Source organism: Sphaeramia orbicularis, chromosome 17, assembly GCF_902148855.1.
Source record: "Sphaeramia orbicularis chromosome 17, fSphaOr1.1, whole genome shotgun sequence".
In the NCBI taxonomy this organism is placed as follows: Eukaryota; Metazoa; Chordata; class Actinopteri; order Kurtiformes; family Apogonidae; genus Sphaeramia; species Sphaeramia orbicularis.
This window is the reverse complement of record NC_043973.1, coordinates 25,432,222-25,449,223: the sequence shown is the minus strand read 5'-3', so window position 1 is coordinate 25,449,223 and position 17,002 is coordinate 25,432,222. Positions and strand designations below refer to the sequence as shown.

Sequence of the window (17,002 nt, the reverse complement as noted above, 5' to 3'; positions counted from 1 at the left end):
CGACAACACAGACTAGCGCAACCTTTACAAACTTTGCATATTTAAAGTTTCTCCAGACATGTGTGAACAAAGACACTAGTACAGTGCACAAACCTGTCAGTCGTCCTACTGTTTGCTATTATTTACCGAACAAAAGAGCTCCTTTATCATATAATGACCAGTGGTAATGTTCTGCCTCCCAGAGCCATGCCTAATGCAAGGCCTTGGATCACAAAGCACCAATGAAGACGCTCTCGAAAGGTGCATTACATTGTGCCAAAGATAATATTTGATGAACAGTTCTGGCCTAAAACTGTGTAACCCTGCAGGGCAGATTGAGTCAGGCTCTGGAGCAGCTTCAGCACTTTCCCTTATCCATCCCACTCGCTTACATAACCACAGGCCATTTGAGGGGTGTGGCTAGTATAGCAGCAGTTATTAACATGGTCTGGGGCTAAACCAACATCTCTCTTAGTCCACACTAACAGGCTCACAAGGACAGAGAAGCCCAAAGTTAATCATTAGGTGCAATGGTTGTACTCATAATACAGTGTGTAATGAACGTGACGGATGATTTTTTTTTTTTTTTTTTTTTTTTTTTGGGCAAAGCATCTTTCATCTTTCCTGCAAACTGCCTGTACAGTGGAGTTAAGAAAGTACTCAGAAAGTGTAAACACATGGAGTTACTGGTGTACAATAATGATCACAATTACTGTCAAACTCATATGTTACGTAAAAACACTAAGTCCTAATTACACTAAAGAGCTTTTTAGGTTTTGCAAAATGACTCCAATCAGTTTCTGAAAATTCCAACAACTAGGGTACATTTTCCACAGCTTCTCCCTCCTTTTGCCTGTGCTTGCATTTATAACCCTATGATGTCATTTGGGCAAGGCGGTTTCTGCTGGGGCAAATTCACATCTGCAACCAATCTGGATAATTTGTCCACCAATGCAGCCAGAACTTGCCTGTTGTTGCTGCTGTAGCAGTTAGGTCTAGATCCAAGGAAAATACTACCATTCCAATACGGTACTGGAACAATGGCTTTGTTTTTTTGGCATCAAACACCATGTGTATCCAAGCTCTGTACTCGTTAGTTTCAGGAACATCTGATGCATATTTTGAATACTGAAGTGAGAGGATCCCATTAAGAATGGGCTCCATTTGTGTGGAAAATAGATAACGTATGGGATTTTAAGGCCTGGGGTGCTCTCTGTTCACTATAGTTTGTCAGACTAATGGCATAATAATGTGTGTGTGTAGCCCAGGGTGTGTGTAGTTGGGGCTTGGTGCATTGTGTGCCAGCCGCTAACCTCTAGGGCAAATACCTTCATCATAACACTTTAATCCTGTGTTTGTTTTCCTCTTGGCCATGATGGTCAAAAAGTGGAAAGTTTAATAGTTCCTGGATCGGATGAGCAAAGGGATAGCTGGCCCCTCCTCAAAAGCATTAACTTTTTACTACAGTATCTACAAAAGGAGCCCTAAAAAGGGGGGAAGACATGGAAAGAATTGGAAAATGCTTTTGTTTATATGCTTGCATTTCAGAGTCCATCAGTTACTCAGTGCTTGATGTTCTTATTCTAGTGTTTTAGCTTCTGGACAAAGTTGGAATCAGTTTTCTCCCTGGATGAACAGTAAAATACACAGTTTAATTGCAAATACGGTTTCCTTTATGTTTTGTTGTTTTTTTTTTCTTATACTGTTATGCTTCTGATGTAGTGTAATGTTACAATCACATGGCTACATTAATTTGTTGTCTTAGCTGCTTTAAAAAAAAACAAAAAAAAAAAACAACTCTGCTCTCAACAGTAGAGGGCGAAAGAGCAGGCATGTCAGCCTTGCTTCAGTGTGTTTGACTTGAAGATATCTGTCATATGTAGGAATAAAGAAAACCCAGTCAATGCTGTATCCAGATGTGAACAAAATAGAACTCCTGAGTAAGACCAAATGATTACATTCACAGGGAGGAATTTTAGAAGAATTTCATTACAACACATAATTCCTTTACTTGTCTGCATCCCCCAAGTAAATCTAAAAGCCTCAGAAGTGCCTCAATCTTCCTGAAATCATGCATGGTTGAACATTTGAAATGAGCTCGCACATCACCCTCAGGCACTGATTCAGACTTGATTGGGGCAAGGCAAGCTGCAAGTGCTTATTTATACGTCATTTGGAGGTTGTCCAAAGGGAGAAAAACGACTGAAAAGATTACAAAGGAGAAACTACAGACTAGGATTCATTAACCACATTCCATTAATTTGATTAAGTTGATTTGGGAGGGGGGTAAATCAACAAGTCCTCCTGATGTACAGTACATCTAGTATCTATGACATGTGTTTAAGGAACAGACTAGATAGGTTAGATGTTTTGAGAGGTAAAGGAGGAGGTGGGGGGGGGGGGATCAAAAGGACTCCACCAACAATCTATATAATTATCATCATCTGCTGCTTTTCCTCCCTGGCAAAGAAACACTCCATCCATTTGTAGAAATCGCCTGAGGGAACGTTACATCAAAACTAATCATAACGATTAAAATCAGCTTCTCTGCGAGAGGAGAGCAATAGGCAAGTTGGAGGCAGGAGGAGTGTAAATGCAAGAAAAAAAAAAAAAAGATTTCTTTATTTGATTTTATAAAAACATAAACTCAACAAAGACTGAGGCACCGCTGCTGTGATCTGTTCCTTTTTGCTCGGAGTTTTATTCTGCAGATTGGTTTAGACTGGGGCAGAGACATGAGCTAATTGTATCCTGATCTTTGCCTTGAGGGGTTTCGGAGCCCTGGAGCAAGTATTCTCTGTATTTTGTTCTGTCTACCTTAGCCAAGCTATTGCATTTCTCTCTGGTGTAGGAAGAGAAGCAGGTCGTGGGCCAAATCGGACGGAAAAGGTGCATAAAAAGATACTTTATGCCGCTCTATGTTTCAGGTAAGCGGAGATTTATTTTGGTTTGCTATTATTTCCTAGGCTGGATGGACTGGGACATTGAGGCGCAGCAGCTTTTACGCATGTGCCAAACGATTCGAGCGGTACAGTTCTTTAAAAATATTTAACCACTTCCTGGCTATTGTTCCTAAGTAAGTGTAGAATTGTATGTGCGGGGCTATAATACGTGAAGCTTCTGTATATCTAGTATTTAAAAAAAAAAAAAAAAAAAAAAAGGAAGAGGCAGATTAGTGTGCGATCTTGTCGAGCAAACACTCTAGTTATCCACCGTGTGAATTCGCTCCTGGCGCGTTTCAGCTCCGAACACATCACCGTCTCCGTGTCGCTTGTGACTGCATAACTTGCTCATAAACTTCCTCAAATCGTATTGTTTTGCTTCCAGATGGATTTTTTACTAAAGTTAATTTCATCGCTAAACTGTTCTATTTCCTGGCTGCCCCAGATCTTCTAATGAAAGACGCCATTGTGGAGTAATTTTGCCGGAGGCGTTTTTCTTTTTCTGTAAGACAGGATGTACCTTTTACGCACGTCAATGCAGAATCTATGAATCATCAATTAATACGAGCAGTGACAATGAGAAGAGAATCATAGGTATAGAAGCTAAAAAATATATTCAAATAAACACAGATTTGGTCCTTTCCTCTGGTGAGTTCTCTATCCGAACCGTGCGTAATAACTCCAAGATACCATTCTACTACTAAGATACTTTACTGACTGATATTTTAAAGAGATTTCGCCTTTGTTTTTTTACAAATTGCATCCATCTGACACCGGTTTCTGTCAAACTTTCAAGAGTAAAAACGCATATTTATTTCTTTTAAATAAATAAATAAATATGGTTCTGTAAATAGTTATATTTCTATGTCAGGAATACAGATTGTAAATGTTTATTAAAAGTGACAAAATCCTCCAAGTTGCATTGAAAGCACAGTCGGTTTCACTAGTTTATGAGACTTGAGATGTTTTCAGATTGTCAGAAATGATCACTTGATGGCGCTGTAATAACAATACTATATGATCTTGTGTAGGTAAAGCACCAGTACATGTGTTCTCAAGTAAAAAATCCACTAGTATGAACCCTAAATATCTCACAGAAAACTTGTATTTATCAGAAATTTAGTCCGTTTCCTGGTTTATTAGAGTATAGTTCATAAGTTCAAGTCAGAGGTATCTCACTTGTTAAACTGTAAATCCTTGGAGAATGATACTGTTATTATATTTCGCATTAGCACTGCCACTCCTGTGCCCTGCGGGTCCCATGGGGTACTCCGGTTTGTGCCAGTGAACATGTTCCACTGTTTCCAACAGCCTGCAGCAACACAACCCTGATCACACTTCCTTATCTGTGATGTCATGCTGATCCACTGCAACAGTAATACCATAAAAAGAAAACTGTTGTTTGGCCTATTTGTTGTAAAGTTCAGGATACTTGATAAATATGGGGTTTGAAATGATACGTTACTCATTTGGAGGAAAATATGTGCTCCGATTGTGTGTTGTTCATTATGTGAAAAGTGGCACAACTTCACTATAACTTCTCTAGCTTTTGCTGATTCACTCAGTTTGATATAAAAACTGGTTCAGCTCAGTATTTTAAAAGCTTCTTTACAATCTGATTCCTGCTGCCCAGTCATATAATGTGCTTTATCCAGAAAATACAATACTCTATAGAGCAAGTCTGCATTATCATCTTACTCTCTTAACTTTCTTTTGCAAGGTAACCTTTTTTTTTCCTTTTCAATAAAGTGGTGAATCAGTGGCAGCCAAAGTATCTTCTAAACACAGTTCTATATTTATCAGCGAGCACTGACAAAGCTAATCGTGTTCTGGGAAAACATGCACTTTAAAAATACAGTCAGATTGAAGTTGTGACTGAGGATGAAAAACAAACTTCAGACAAGTGTTAAAGTGTGCTCATGGAAATACTTTCAATTATTCTTGTTTTCACTCGGGTCATTCTGTTACAACAGCCTCTCCACCTGATGTATTTTGCTTTTAAAGCTGCCAGTGACTGTAGTTAACCCAAAGTCTGTAGTTGTCTGTGCATGGACATTTGAAACAAATGGCCATAGGCAACAAACCAGAGACAACCCATCCAGATTATGTAAATAACAGTCTGAGTGCCTCCAACTGAATGTTAATGCTCTGATCTGAAATGCTAATTGTGTCTTGTGCGATATGTTGAAACACTGAAGAGCTGCATTGTGGGACAGAAAATTGAAAGCTAGTTAGTGCTGCTGATCTTAACAGGCCTTTTGATTATCACACAGTTGGTAAAGAACCCACATGCATGATTGCTAAGTTTTTGCTGCTTTAGTGGGTCATATCTTGCATTAGCTTCATACTTAACTGGAGCAATAGTGTTTGTTTTGTGTGATGTAAAGGAAAAAAAATGTCTTCAAAGTCTTCATACTAGTGATGGAAAACAACAGGAGTAACTAGAGCAGCCAGAGTATTCCTGTCTTTGATGCCGTGCGCCTGTTTTAGATTTGTTTGTGCATACTGTGGTACAGCAAAATTATACAAGTTGGGTAAACGAGCAAATTCCCCAAACGCATACATTTTGCTTGTTTCACTAAATCTGGAAACCTGGGAACATGTCTACACGCAGCCGAAACATGTCTCTGTTGAGGGGCTGTATCAAATTCACAATGGCAACAGGTAGTAAAAGGGTTGGCGTGGACGGTCTGCTGTGTGCGTCAAGTCCATCGCTCCTCCACTACACGTGCTTGTCGACGGGCTCTGGGGCTGCACCGGCCCTTGATCTGGACTTGAAACAAAAGTATTAAAGATAGTAATGTGTTGGAAGATTAGAGTCCAGCTAAAGGTCTACATGAAATATCTACCTCCACTAAGTTAAGAGTGATTTTTTTTTTGATATAAGAGCACATTCCCACAGCCCATCACCCTCCTCAACCTCCCACCTACCCAGCCACCAGTTCTCTTTCACTCTCTCTTCTCTCTCCCCTGCAATTTTCCATAATGCCTTACAGATTTTACACTCAATCCACCTTTGCGATGACAAGGCTTTGAGGAAATCCAATTCCACCAAGCTGTTTTCAGAACTTACTCTCCACAGGCACACACACTCTCTTACATACACTCTCACACACACACACACACACACACCACCATCTCCACAAATTAGTCAGGGAACAAATTACCTGCATTCTGAGTGTGATCCCACGCACTTTGCCGGCTGCCTTACACAGGTCCCCTTTTGAAGAGCAGCCATGTGATTTCTCTCTCTTTTGCCCTGCAGGCCCCTTTGCCTTCTGCGAGGGATTCTGGAGTTGAATTTTAAAACTATGTATGGCTGCTGCCTGTGCTTATCAGCGCGTGCACAAACGGCATGCAAATCAGACCAGGATCACACACCGCATTGGAGGCCTACACTCAAAGGCAAGCTTAATTGCTAATTGGGTATCTAGGTGTGAAACTCACACTGCCAATGAGAAGCAGGAGTGTGGATGTTTTAAGGCCAGTGGTTGAACTAATTAATTTTAATCTAAATGTTATTAAAATTTGTGGATTCCCTGCATTTTCTATGAAAAACAGCCTAGGAGAGTGCTGTAGCAGTACTTTTAACTGCAATGGGACATGTCGTGGTGTGGGTTTTATATTTCATAATGTCATTAGTGGTCTTGCAGTAGTTGTGGTGTGGTGTGGTGTGTGGTGTGGTCTTCACAGGTGGAGTCGCATGTATAGTAACTATTTATCATGAATAAACTAAAGTGAAACTGCAAAAGAACATGCTTCAGGTGGGGAGCAGATTGCAGTTATGGATGGGTGTGATCTGCAGCAGTGCTTTGTTGTAATATAAATCATGAGAAATTAACTTTTATTGTGAATGCATGTAAGAAAAGGGGTTTTTTGTGTGTGTGGTTATGATCAGGGAGGCACTGAGTGGCATGTGTGTGTGTGTTTGTGGGTGGAGTGTAATATGGGGCATTTTTGTCCAGGTGGCTGAGTATGTTGGTCACCATTCTTTTTTTTTTTTTTTTTTTTTCGTCACTGTAATTTAGACTTGGACTGATGAGGAAGGGTTTCACTTGCTGACAAGGACAGAACAATTGGCAGCAGAATCCACAGAAGGGGATGACCATGCGCAGACACATTGCATCCAAAGGGCAAAGGCCAGCTGTGGCAGGTCTCCATGTGCGCAGTGACCCGACTCCCACTGTAAACATCTACTATCGTTTTTTACTTTGGTTGGCAGGATTTGTTTTATTCTGAAAATGCGACACACATACCTGCCACTGAAACAGCGACAGCCCAGAAAAGCCGCAGGCGCTACAATGCTAATGTTGTCGGGGGCTTTGACTTCTCCCAGCCATTGCATAGAAGCAGCTCCGTGTGACAGCCACGGCGCAGCTCTTAACCCGGTGTTCGCTGTTTTTTTTTTTCCCCCTTTTTTCACGCCTTTCCACATTTGGCAGGTGTGTTGGAAAAAGCCGACCGCATCCTATCTCTTCACCTTAAAGTCAGCGCAGTAATGGACGAAACGGATATCATGGACTTAACGCATCAGAAAGCGAGAAAGCGACCGCGTCCAATCAGTTCCGTGGATGAGTCCGTACACGCTTCTCTCAAACGGCTGCCGATCCGAGCGGAGTGCAGGGAACCCACGCTCATGTTCGCAGTCAGAGGAGAGCCTGTCCCCGCAGCATCTCTCAAGCAAAATGACCATTCGCTGACTTCCTCTCCAACCACAGTGATGCCGGCGCAGGTAACGCGTAAAAGTCCGCTATGGTGTGTGGGGTTGGGGAAAAAAGGGGGTTTTACTTGTTCCACTGAGGTCGACTTGTCACTTTTGTTGGATGAGAATATAGAATACACGCGTGGTTTTTATTGGATGCAGTGATTGAATAGATTATCTTCCTGCTGCCCTTAAATGTACTGTGCGCAAAGGCCTGTGTTGTCACGTTTTTAGACTATAACGCACTATTACGCACAATCGTCTGCTTTTCTATTTCCATTTACTTTACTAAAATCTTTTTTTCAAGAAAATATTTGCACAATCGTGTGTATTGTGGAATGACTGGAATACTCTGACAGCAACACGTATTGTCTTCCGTGCACACCGAGGCTGTAAAACTTTGCTGAAAGTAATTTTCCTCCTGAAAACTTAAAATAAAATCGTCTGCTAATGGTGTTTGTAGGTTAACAGGAGATAATTTCTCCAAATCCTATTACAGCTTTGAAATCAAGAGTCATTATTGCTCATTTCTAACAGTGTGAGATTGATGCTCCAAATTAATTTGGTTTTGGAGATTATGGCCCACAGGAGGAGATGCTTGTGGATTGTGGCAACATTCAGGTCAAGGTCAGGCTGCTCCAACTCACAGGGAAAATCTTCCCTTTAACTCCTGGCTGTGGGGTGTGCTACATTTCAGAAACATTTAGATGATTCTATCACAAAGTATTTTTGGCATTTTTAATTTAATATATCATCATAATAACATCCCCTGTGGCACAAGGTGTTTCATGTCTTTAATTTTTCACCTTGTTTAGCATCAAAAAAAAGGAGTGTTCCCTTAAGTTTCCAATCTGTTTGACTTGTATTCTAATATTTCCTCCCCTGTGCTTTTACCATATGTCTGTTCAGGATAATCGCTCCAGCATGTCCAGACCCATGATCACACGGTCACCAGTGTCTCCCTTGAGTAACCAGGGCATCCCAACACCTGCACAGCTCACCAAGTCCAACGCCCCTGTGCACATTGACGTGGGTGGACACATGTACACCAGCAGCCTGGCCACCCTCACAAAATTCCCAGAATCCCGGTGAGTCTACCCTGCCATGCATGTGTATATTATTAAGTATCTAAGGGAGATAAAGTTTGTGGTTTTTAGCCAGTGCAAGACATCAATTCAAGTTTATTAGTCTCAGAATTTAATCCCATTCTCTTTGAAATTAAATATCACCCCCTGACATTAAACCACAAAATGTCACATCTCTTCCCATCACAAAATTATCTCATAGACACACCGAGTACATTAAACACTATATATGCACTATTTAGTGGTTTTAGCTGCCTTTGGGTTTATCAAATAGTATCACACGCCAGCAGTGATTTTGAGCCGTAAACAATTTGTAGGTGCTCCGAGTGCAGAGTGCAGCATGCAGACAAAAGCAACTTGGTTATTCTGACAGATGTCACAGCAGCAGCAAAGGGCCAAAGGGCACGGGGCCATCTGGAGGCTGGGAGGCCGGACTGTCGCTCCCAGCCCAGGCCTGAGGCTGACTGGCACCCTGCCTCAGGCAACCCACTACCAGCTGGCCCCGACCTCTGCAGACCACCTCTTTCTTTCTTTCTTTCTTTCTTTCTTTCTTTCTTTCTTTCTTTCTTTCTTTCTTTCTTTCTTTCTTTCTTTCTTTCTTTCTGTCTTTCTGTCTTTCTTTCTGTCTTTCTTTCTGTCTTTCTTTCTTCCTGTCTCTGTTTCTCTCTTTTTTCTTTCTTTCCTAATATGTGTGTCAATGCACAGGTTTAAAAAAAAAACATTTGTGAGCTTCAGAGAAATGAATTACACCATTTTTGCCTCACTGTATATTTTTCCCCTCCATCATATAAGAAGAAGTCAAAGTTTAGACAATCCTCAGGAGTGTTTAAGTCAGTGGTTTCCAACCTTTTTTGGCTCGTGGCCCCATTTTAACATCACAAATTTCTGGCAACCCCAGACATTCCAAACACAGACTTTTTTTTTTTTTTTGCTCAAATTTATTTGTTTTTGATCATGTAATAGTTTGCTTTACTATGTTGCAAATAAACGTTAATTTTAGATGACATTTAGTCTATATAATGTATATTATTATGGACAGAGGCAGAAAAGCCAGGTGTAGATTACTGCACAAAGTGAGAATTTGATTTGCCTTGGGCAGGATATGTACAGTCAGTCCAGCTTGGATTTACAAGGCTGACAATTAATACTGAACAAACAAGAACTCAAACTATGAATTATGAAAGAGCTGCAGCATCTGAAACTGACCACAATGAACATTTGAAAGATAAACAGTACCACAGTGCTTCAGTTTCAGCTTTAGAGTTTGTCATGTCTTTTATGGATTGGGATTGTCTCTGCCAACTCACCATATATTTTTATGAGTAACTTTTTATTTTTTATCAATTACTAGAAATTTCAGGTGACCCCATTTGAATTCCAGGCGACCCCACGTGGGGTCCTGACCCCAAGGTTGAAAAACACTGGTTTAAGTCTTATATTAAATAATGTCCTGAACTGCTGCAGCCAAAAATCAAGATAAATAAGATTGTTAATGACAAGCGGTCCCCCTCCCTCTCTCCTTCCTACCCTTGTTGCCTAACCCACCATCCCTCCCCTCTCTCTGGGTAGAATTGGTCGTCTCTTTGATGGCACAGAGCCTATAGTCCTGGACAGCCTGAAGCAGCACTACTTCATTGACAGGGATGGACACATGTTCCGCTACATCCTCAACTTCCTCAGGACGTCCAAGCTTCTCATCCCAGACGACTTCAAAGTGAGTGGATGTCCATCCTAGAAACTGTGAAGTCCCATCAGCCAGTCAGCAGTCCTTCAACTTAGTTCACATAATGAATGCTAAGGCTGCAGCATGCCTTTGGTCACTGGTCCTCCTCTGGTTGTCCTTGGTTTGAGATAAATATCTAGACTCAGTCACTTTGTAAATTCTATCACAATACATTTACATATTTTGGGACACAGTTTGGTCTCCTCCTATTTTACAAGCCAGAGATCATTCCAGATATGTTCGACTTCTGCGCTGTTCTGTGTTCTCATGCTGATTATCCACTCAGGATAAATCTTACTGGATACATTAGCATTCCTTTTTTTCTTTTTTATTCGTGTATGTCATTTAGTCAGTAATTACTTAACTTGCCCTGAGAGAAAACAAATAACCACATTATCTGATGGACTGTCTACAGGGTGACTCAATCACTGTAAAGTATGTCAGCTAAAATAAGCAAAGACAAAAGACAGGCTCAAGTTCAAGCTAAGGCCATATTCACATTGGGTCCAATTTGAAAGGAGCATGAGAAAACCCCAATGTATGCAATTTGGGGCCTGCAAGTAAATAATCTGGTGCTCTACATCTGGTACTTCATGCTATTCTCATTCATCTTCATCTTTTGTAGTTTTTTTCTTTTTGTGAATAGTATGTCAGGTTCAAGAACAATGTAAAACTGAACATTGTATTTTAGCCTTATGGCAAGATGTACACAGCAATCTGTACATCTCAACAGATCCAACTGGAAACTTAACAAGATAGAATACAGACTCTCAGAACATCTGCACTGAAGTCTTCCTACATTAAAACACTGATATTTCTAAACATTAGCTTACACAGCTCATATTAATTTGGGATTTTTTTTTTTTCGATCTCTTCTCTGTGTGTTTATCTCAGGCCTTGCTATGAGCTACATTTTTAATCTCCTTATTCTTGGGCTAATTTATAAGCAACAGTTTGACATTATTTAGGGTTTAATACCTTTACAGTATTTGTGTGGACTTTTGGTAGACAGTATTCACTTCTGGATGGACTTCTGAAATTAAGTATTTTCTGTCCTTTAAGATTAAAGAATACAATGGGAAGAATACCTAATGTTGATATGCATTATAGAAACTTTATTATATCGTCGCTGTCAGGTGGAATCCTCATAAGTCCAGTTTTCGTCTTTTTTTTTGTCATAAAACTATTCTATCAGTCAGTCTTCACTTTGCCTGATGGTTTTAGAAATATTTAACCAATGAAAAATTAACTGAAAATGGCCTTTGACTACATCTCTTAACCCTTTACAAAGCACTCATAGAAATACTCCGAAATTCAACATTTCAATGTTTGTGTGTTATTGGAGGACATAACAAGACTTGAATACTTTTGTGAATTTTTTTTTTCAAAATTTTTTATGGTTATGTAGAAAATCAAGGTCAATGAATTTACCATACTTGGTTCCTTACCATAAGTGGCAAAGAATCCAAGAAGTAAATATTAAACTAGAAAAGCACTCGGAGAGCACAAGTCCGATCACCTCCCCCGATCACCACCAAAATCTAATCATTTGTTCCTTGTGCCAGTATCAACATTTCCTGAAAATTTCCTGAAAATCCATACATAACTTTTTGAGTTATCTTGCTAACAGACAGACAGACAGACAGACCCCGATGAAAACATAACCTCCGCCGTTATACTTGACGGAGGTAAAAATACAATAAAAACATATATAAGGATGTAAGGTGAAAGGAACATGTATTTTAGAACATTAGACCAACATACGTGCTGATCCAGACCCCTGTCCACATCCACATTATCCCTTTGAACATCATTCCTTACATTAGTACCATTACTTCATGGTACCTAACAAAGCAGGTACACTCACTGTTCATGCAGAGGTGGACCTTACAGACCCTGTAGACCACATTGGACCTGAGACTGTTGACTCACTGTCCTCACTCTAACTGTTGCTGTCCCTGTCTTGTAATGTGTGCAGAAATGACCAAAAATAGTCACTTGCCCGATAAAGAGTTAACTCCACTCATTTATTTAGAATATACATAGTTTTTCCAGTTTTCTGAGAAATAACCAGTTTGGAGATGAGAGGTTTCCACCCGACAACGATAATATACAATATTTGTCATGTTGAAACTCAGATTGTTCATTCTAACTCATGTCATTTAGCTGCAAACTAAAACATAGCGGCGTCTACTCTGTCTCCTAAAGGACTACAGTTTGCTGTATGAGGAGGCTCGGTACTTCCAGCTACAGCCCATGCTTGCCGAGTTGGAGCGCTGGCGTCAGGACCAGGAGCTGGGACGGGTGTCGCGTCCTTGTGAGTGCTTGGTGGTACGTGTTGCCCCCGACCTGGGCGAGAGGATCACACTGAGCGGTGACAAGGCCCTGATTGAAGACGTGTTTCCCGAGATCGGTGACGTCATGTGCAACTCTGTCAATGCCGGATGGAATCACGACTCCACGCATGTTATCCGCTTCCCGCTCAACGGGTACTGTCACCTCAACTCTGTCCAGGTAATGATAACATCCGGCCGGGCTGGGTGCACAGTTCTTCAATATCCACTAAGAATCAACACTCACTTTAAGTTTTCTTTCATTTCGCCACTGAATTGATTGAGGTAATGATCTGTTCACATCTTTTTTAACCACTATTATAATACAGACTCTTGAAATCTGAACATCTGAATCCACAATCTTATCTTTTCACATCTAATCAAATCACAAGAACAGCCTTAAAGAAAAATGGGGTCTTTGATGAGTTCATCAAAGCATTAGTTAAGCAAGTCTACCGCCATCTTTACTTTTCGTGATCTGACTTGAATAATGATTTCGACTTCGAGTCCAGAGCTCATAGATGCTTCAGCTTCAGTGTGTTTTCCTTCTGCCACTTTCATAGTGTGACCCTGACATCCTGACCAATCGCTCTCCGTGCTTTATGTTGTTTAAAAGAATTAACAAATAACATTCCCACTCTGTGCATTTCCTCGTGTACCCTAAAGGAAACCCAATGGTGTCTGATATCCAGTTGTATTCTTCAATGTTAACAATTAAACTCATAAGTCACTTTTAAAACTTTAGTTCCTTAGTGGGTAAGTGGCAAGTCGCTGAAAAAGAGACAGTAAAGGGGATAATTGTGTACTTCTCGAACACGCTATACCTTCAATCAAGGTGGGGAGTCACATGAATGTGCAGACTGAGGGGAAGTGGCTGACAGCATGAGGAAGTGAGCAATTTAGGATGCAGTGAAAACACTTAAGTAGACACAAGATGATGCCCCTGAGTGTTTTAAAGGAGGTTGTTGGATCAATGCTCCATTTCAAATAAAAATCAAACCATTGAGTGACTACACTTCAAATATAATTTTTATTTTTTGTTTTGAGTATCCAAACAGCCCAACATGTTTTCTAGATATTAGCAGAGTGTAGATTTCTAACTGACATAAGATTTTATATGCATTAGTAACCATGATTTGCATCTTCTGCTCTAAAATAATCAATCAGATTTTATTTATACAGCGCAACATCATAACAAAAGATATCTCATGACACTTTAATTCAGAGCTCGTCTAAGCCAGACTCTAAAATGAATTGAAATCATGTATATGGATTTGCCTTTTGAGGACTTTCATACTATGAAGGAAAAGTGATTTCTATACGATCAAATTTACAATTTCAGTCTTTGATTTATCAGAATTGGATCCGTACGTATGTATTGTTACTTTATTCTGTCATTATATCATGTGGAAAGCGGGCTATTTTAGAGATTCCTTATTCTGTACATATTTGGGTATGGACTTTACAGGAAAGCAAACATCAAGAAGTCTTCTGCATTGAAGCACTGGCTCAGAAATACAATTCAATGTATTAGTTTACTTTTCTATTCAGCATGTCTTTGGCAATATTGTCATTTCCTTGATTATGAATTGATATCCTACTAATTCATTGATGGAAACATCCTCAGATACACATCAATAAATGAAACGGGATGGGCATATTTGAAAAGATTTCACAATGATTTGGACTTCGTCTCCATGTGAGGAAGTCAAATCTTCATCGCCTTCCCCCAAAAACACACAAACAAACCCCTCTCTGAAGTGTGTGAGTCGTGGAGAGCGAGCAAGAGAGTGAGCATACTCCCTGGCAGGTTGTCCCCAGGCAGGGCCCATAATCCTGTTTGGTTATTAAAGCACGCCGGCGGTGGATGCTGTATCTGCAGCTAATGGAGGCAGGGCGGGGGTTTTGAGAGAGGGAAGGAGGGGGGCAGATAGAGCTGCCAGCAGTAGGGGGACCTTTGTAGTTTTGGCGGAGGCTTGGGCCTGGGGGCTGGGGGAGAAATGGGGAGAGGGGGTTTTGCTGAGCAGCCTACACTGAGCCAAGTGGCAGAGAGAAAGCCTCGCTGCTCCCTGGGGCCTCTTTGATGGAATGTGATCCTACAGCCCCCCTGGACACGTCTGTAGATGTCTGCAAGGCTGCGAGATCAGGAGCGGCTACACACACATGCACACCGACAAACACACATGTACACCAGAAAACAATGAAAATGAGGCACGAGGCGGTATGAGAGGCTCTCGGTGTTGTGAAAATCTCATCCAAATTCTCATCACAGGCCGTATGTTGCTGTTGCCTACTCCCAAAGCTGTTTTCAATGCTAGACCTAACACCAAGTCCACAGCCTATAACAAGACCATTCTCAAATTCTATACTTTTCCAGCCTCACGGTGGTAAGCAAAAGGTTAGAGGCTGCATTAATGTTTTAGCATCATATTTTGTGGTGACTGCAGCACATCCACAAAAGGATTTATGCAGGATCTGGAATACTGTGTGGACACTTGACAGAAAAAAAGAGTCAGCAGACTTTGCATTTCCACTTACTGACATCTTTCCTTTTCGGTTTGCGCGTCACCTTTTCTAGGTTCTAGAGCGTCTGCAACAACGTGGCTTCGAGATCGCCGGCTCCTGCGGGGGAGGCGTGGACTCATCCCAATTCAGCGAGTACGTCCTGCGGAGGGAACTGAGGAGGACGAGTCAGCGAGGGCCCAATTCAAACAGGATAAAGCAGGAGCAGCTGGACTAGAAGCCTCCTGAGCAGTAGGAGGCGCTAGACTTTTCTGTGGCAGCCAAAATGCTCTACGCTACAGAGCTCTGTGGACTCTTTCTTTATGATTTCCTTGTTGATGTTTTTGTTTTCTTAAACTTGAGAACCATCTAGAGAATAGGTGAGGTGCAAACAGGAGATTTTTGCCATAAGAAGATACAAGACATTTGATAAGTTTGAGATTGCAAGGACATTGTATAGCCCCCATAAACCAATTAAAAAAGGATTTATATACGCTGGATCCCCAAATAAAGTTTGTTTTAAAACTTGGAGCCTACATTAGGTTGAATATGATTTCTATTTTACCCATATAATAAATTTTAAAGGCTTTTATTGCTGATGTAGTATGTTGCATAGCTTGTCACCAGTGACTTAAATTAGTTGTCTCACTGGCAAATTGGCTGTTTTTATCTCCCGCTGTAAAAAGGTCACTAATGTGTTGCTTACAGTACAGAATGTCTCAGTTGTCATAAACACTTAGTTTCAAAAAGCATCTGTTTTTCACAATAACCATGATGTTCAATATTGTGATACCAATGAAGTGTTTTTCTTTCTTTCTTTCTTTCCTTTTTTTTTTTTTTTTTTACCTTTAATGGAAGTTATTTTATTGGAATATACCATAAAATATAGTTGACTTTAGTACCATCGATTTTTAACATCGAAGTCCGCTCCTTAAAAAGTAAAGAAATTAATTTAGTGAAATATTATGTCACACCATTTGCCTCACTGGGGAGTACAAACAACTAACCCCCCCCCATCCCCCCATGTGTCACCGTGGGAATTTATTTAATTGGATAAAATTCCTCTGAGTCATGACCTGTAAATTTTTTCATTGTATATGTGTTTGTGTTTTTTACATTGAATCTTTTTAAAGGAAATGTGTTGCCTCAGACTTGACTGAAAAGATTAAAGCTTATTGTACTACCCAGTTCAAGATCACTTTTACTTGTAGCACATATTGATATGAAGTTGCATATAAACTATTTCTAAGATGACTGACCCACCTACGCTCCCTAGATTTGAGTAAAGAGGAATGTAGCAAAAATGTGAAATAAATCTCAGCTAAAGTTGTGATGGTGTCTTTTCACTGTTTTCACATCATTACAGGAACTGCTCTGACTTTTCATATTTGTGCCAAGTGTTTCATTGAAAGAAGTTGGTTAGTTCAGTGTACTGCAACTTCCCAACCAAAACCGTTTATGTGAGTGTTTTAGCGCTCTACAACCAGAGAGGTAAAGCTATCTTCGCTAAAGCAATATTGTACCTCGGAGGATTTATGCTGGTGCATCAGTGACTACATGGGGCATTCTTTACTTAGTTATATTGAATAGAGTCGACTTCTCCACGCAAGTCCTGTCAGTTGTGCTTCCACATATCCCTGCAGGGCCAAAATCCAAAGTGAAATCCCACACGGAGCCCTGTCGTCTTGTCTTCATCCCTTTTGGCAGAATCTCCACTTTCTTTGGCTATCTACGGT

General features: G+C 40.5%; 1 protein-coding gene across 2 annotated transcripts; it reads left to right on the top strand.

The window, feature by feature from the left end:
* Positions 1-2,493: 2,493 nt before the first annotated feature.
* kctd1 (potassium channel tetramerization domain containing 1) lies at positions 2,494-16,597 on the top strand. Of its 2 annotated transcripts, XM_030161292.1 has the most exons (6): positions 2,494-2,906; positions 7,364-7,653; positions 8,533-8,711; positions 10,278-10,422; positions 12,640-12,945; positions 15,343-16,597. In XM_030161292.1, the coding sequence occupies exons 1-6, from the start codon at positions 2,888-2,890 to the stop codon at positions 15,502-15,504; spliced, it is 1,101 nt and encodes a 366-aa protein (XP_030017152.1). In that variant the 5' UTR covers positions 2,494-2,887; the 3' UTR covers positions 15,505-16,597. The 2 variants fall into 2 exon arrangements, with proteins under 2 accessions (XP_030017152.1, XP_030017153.1); XM_030161293.1 differs by lacking the exon at positions 7,364-7,653 and having other exon boundaries at positions 2,503-2,906.
* Positions 16,598-17,002: the final 405 nt, after the last annotated feature.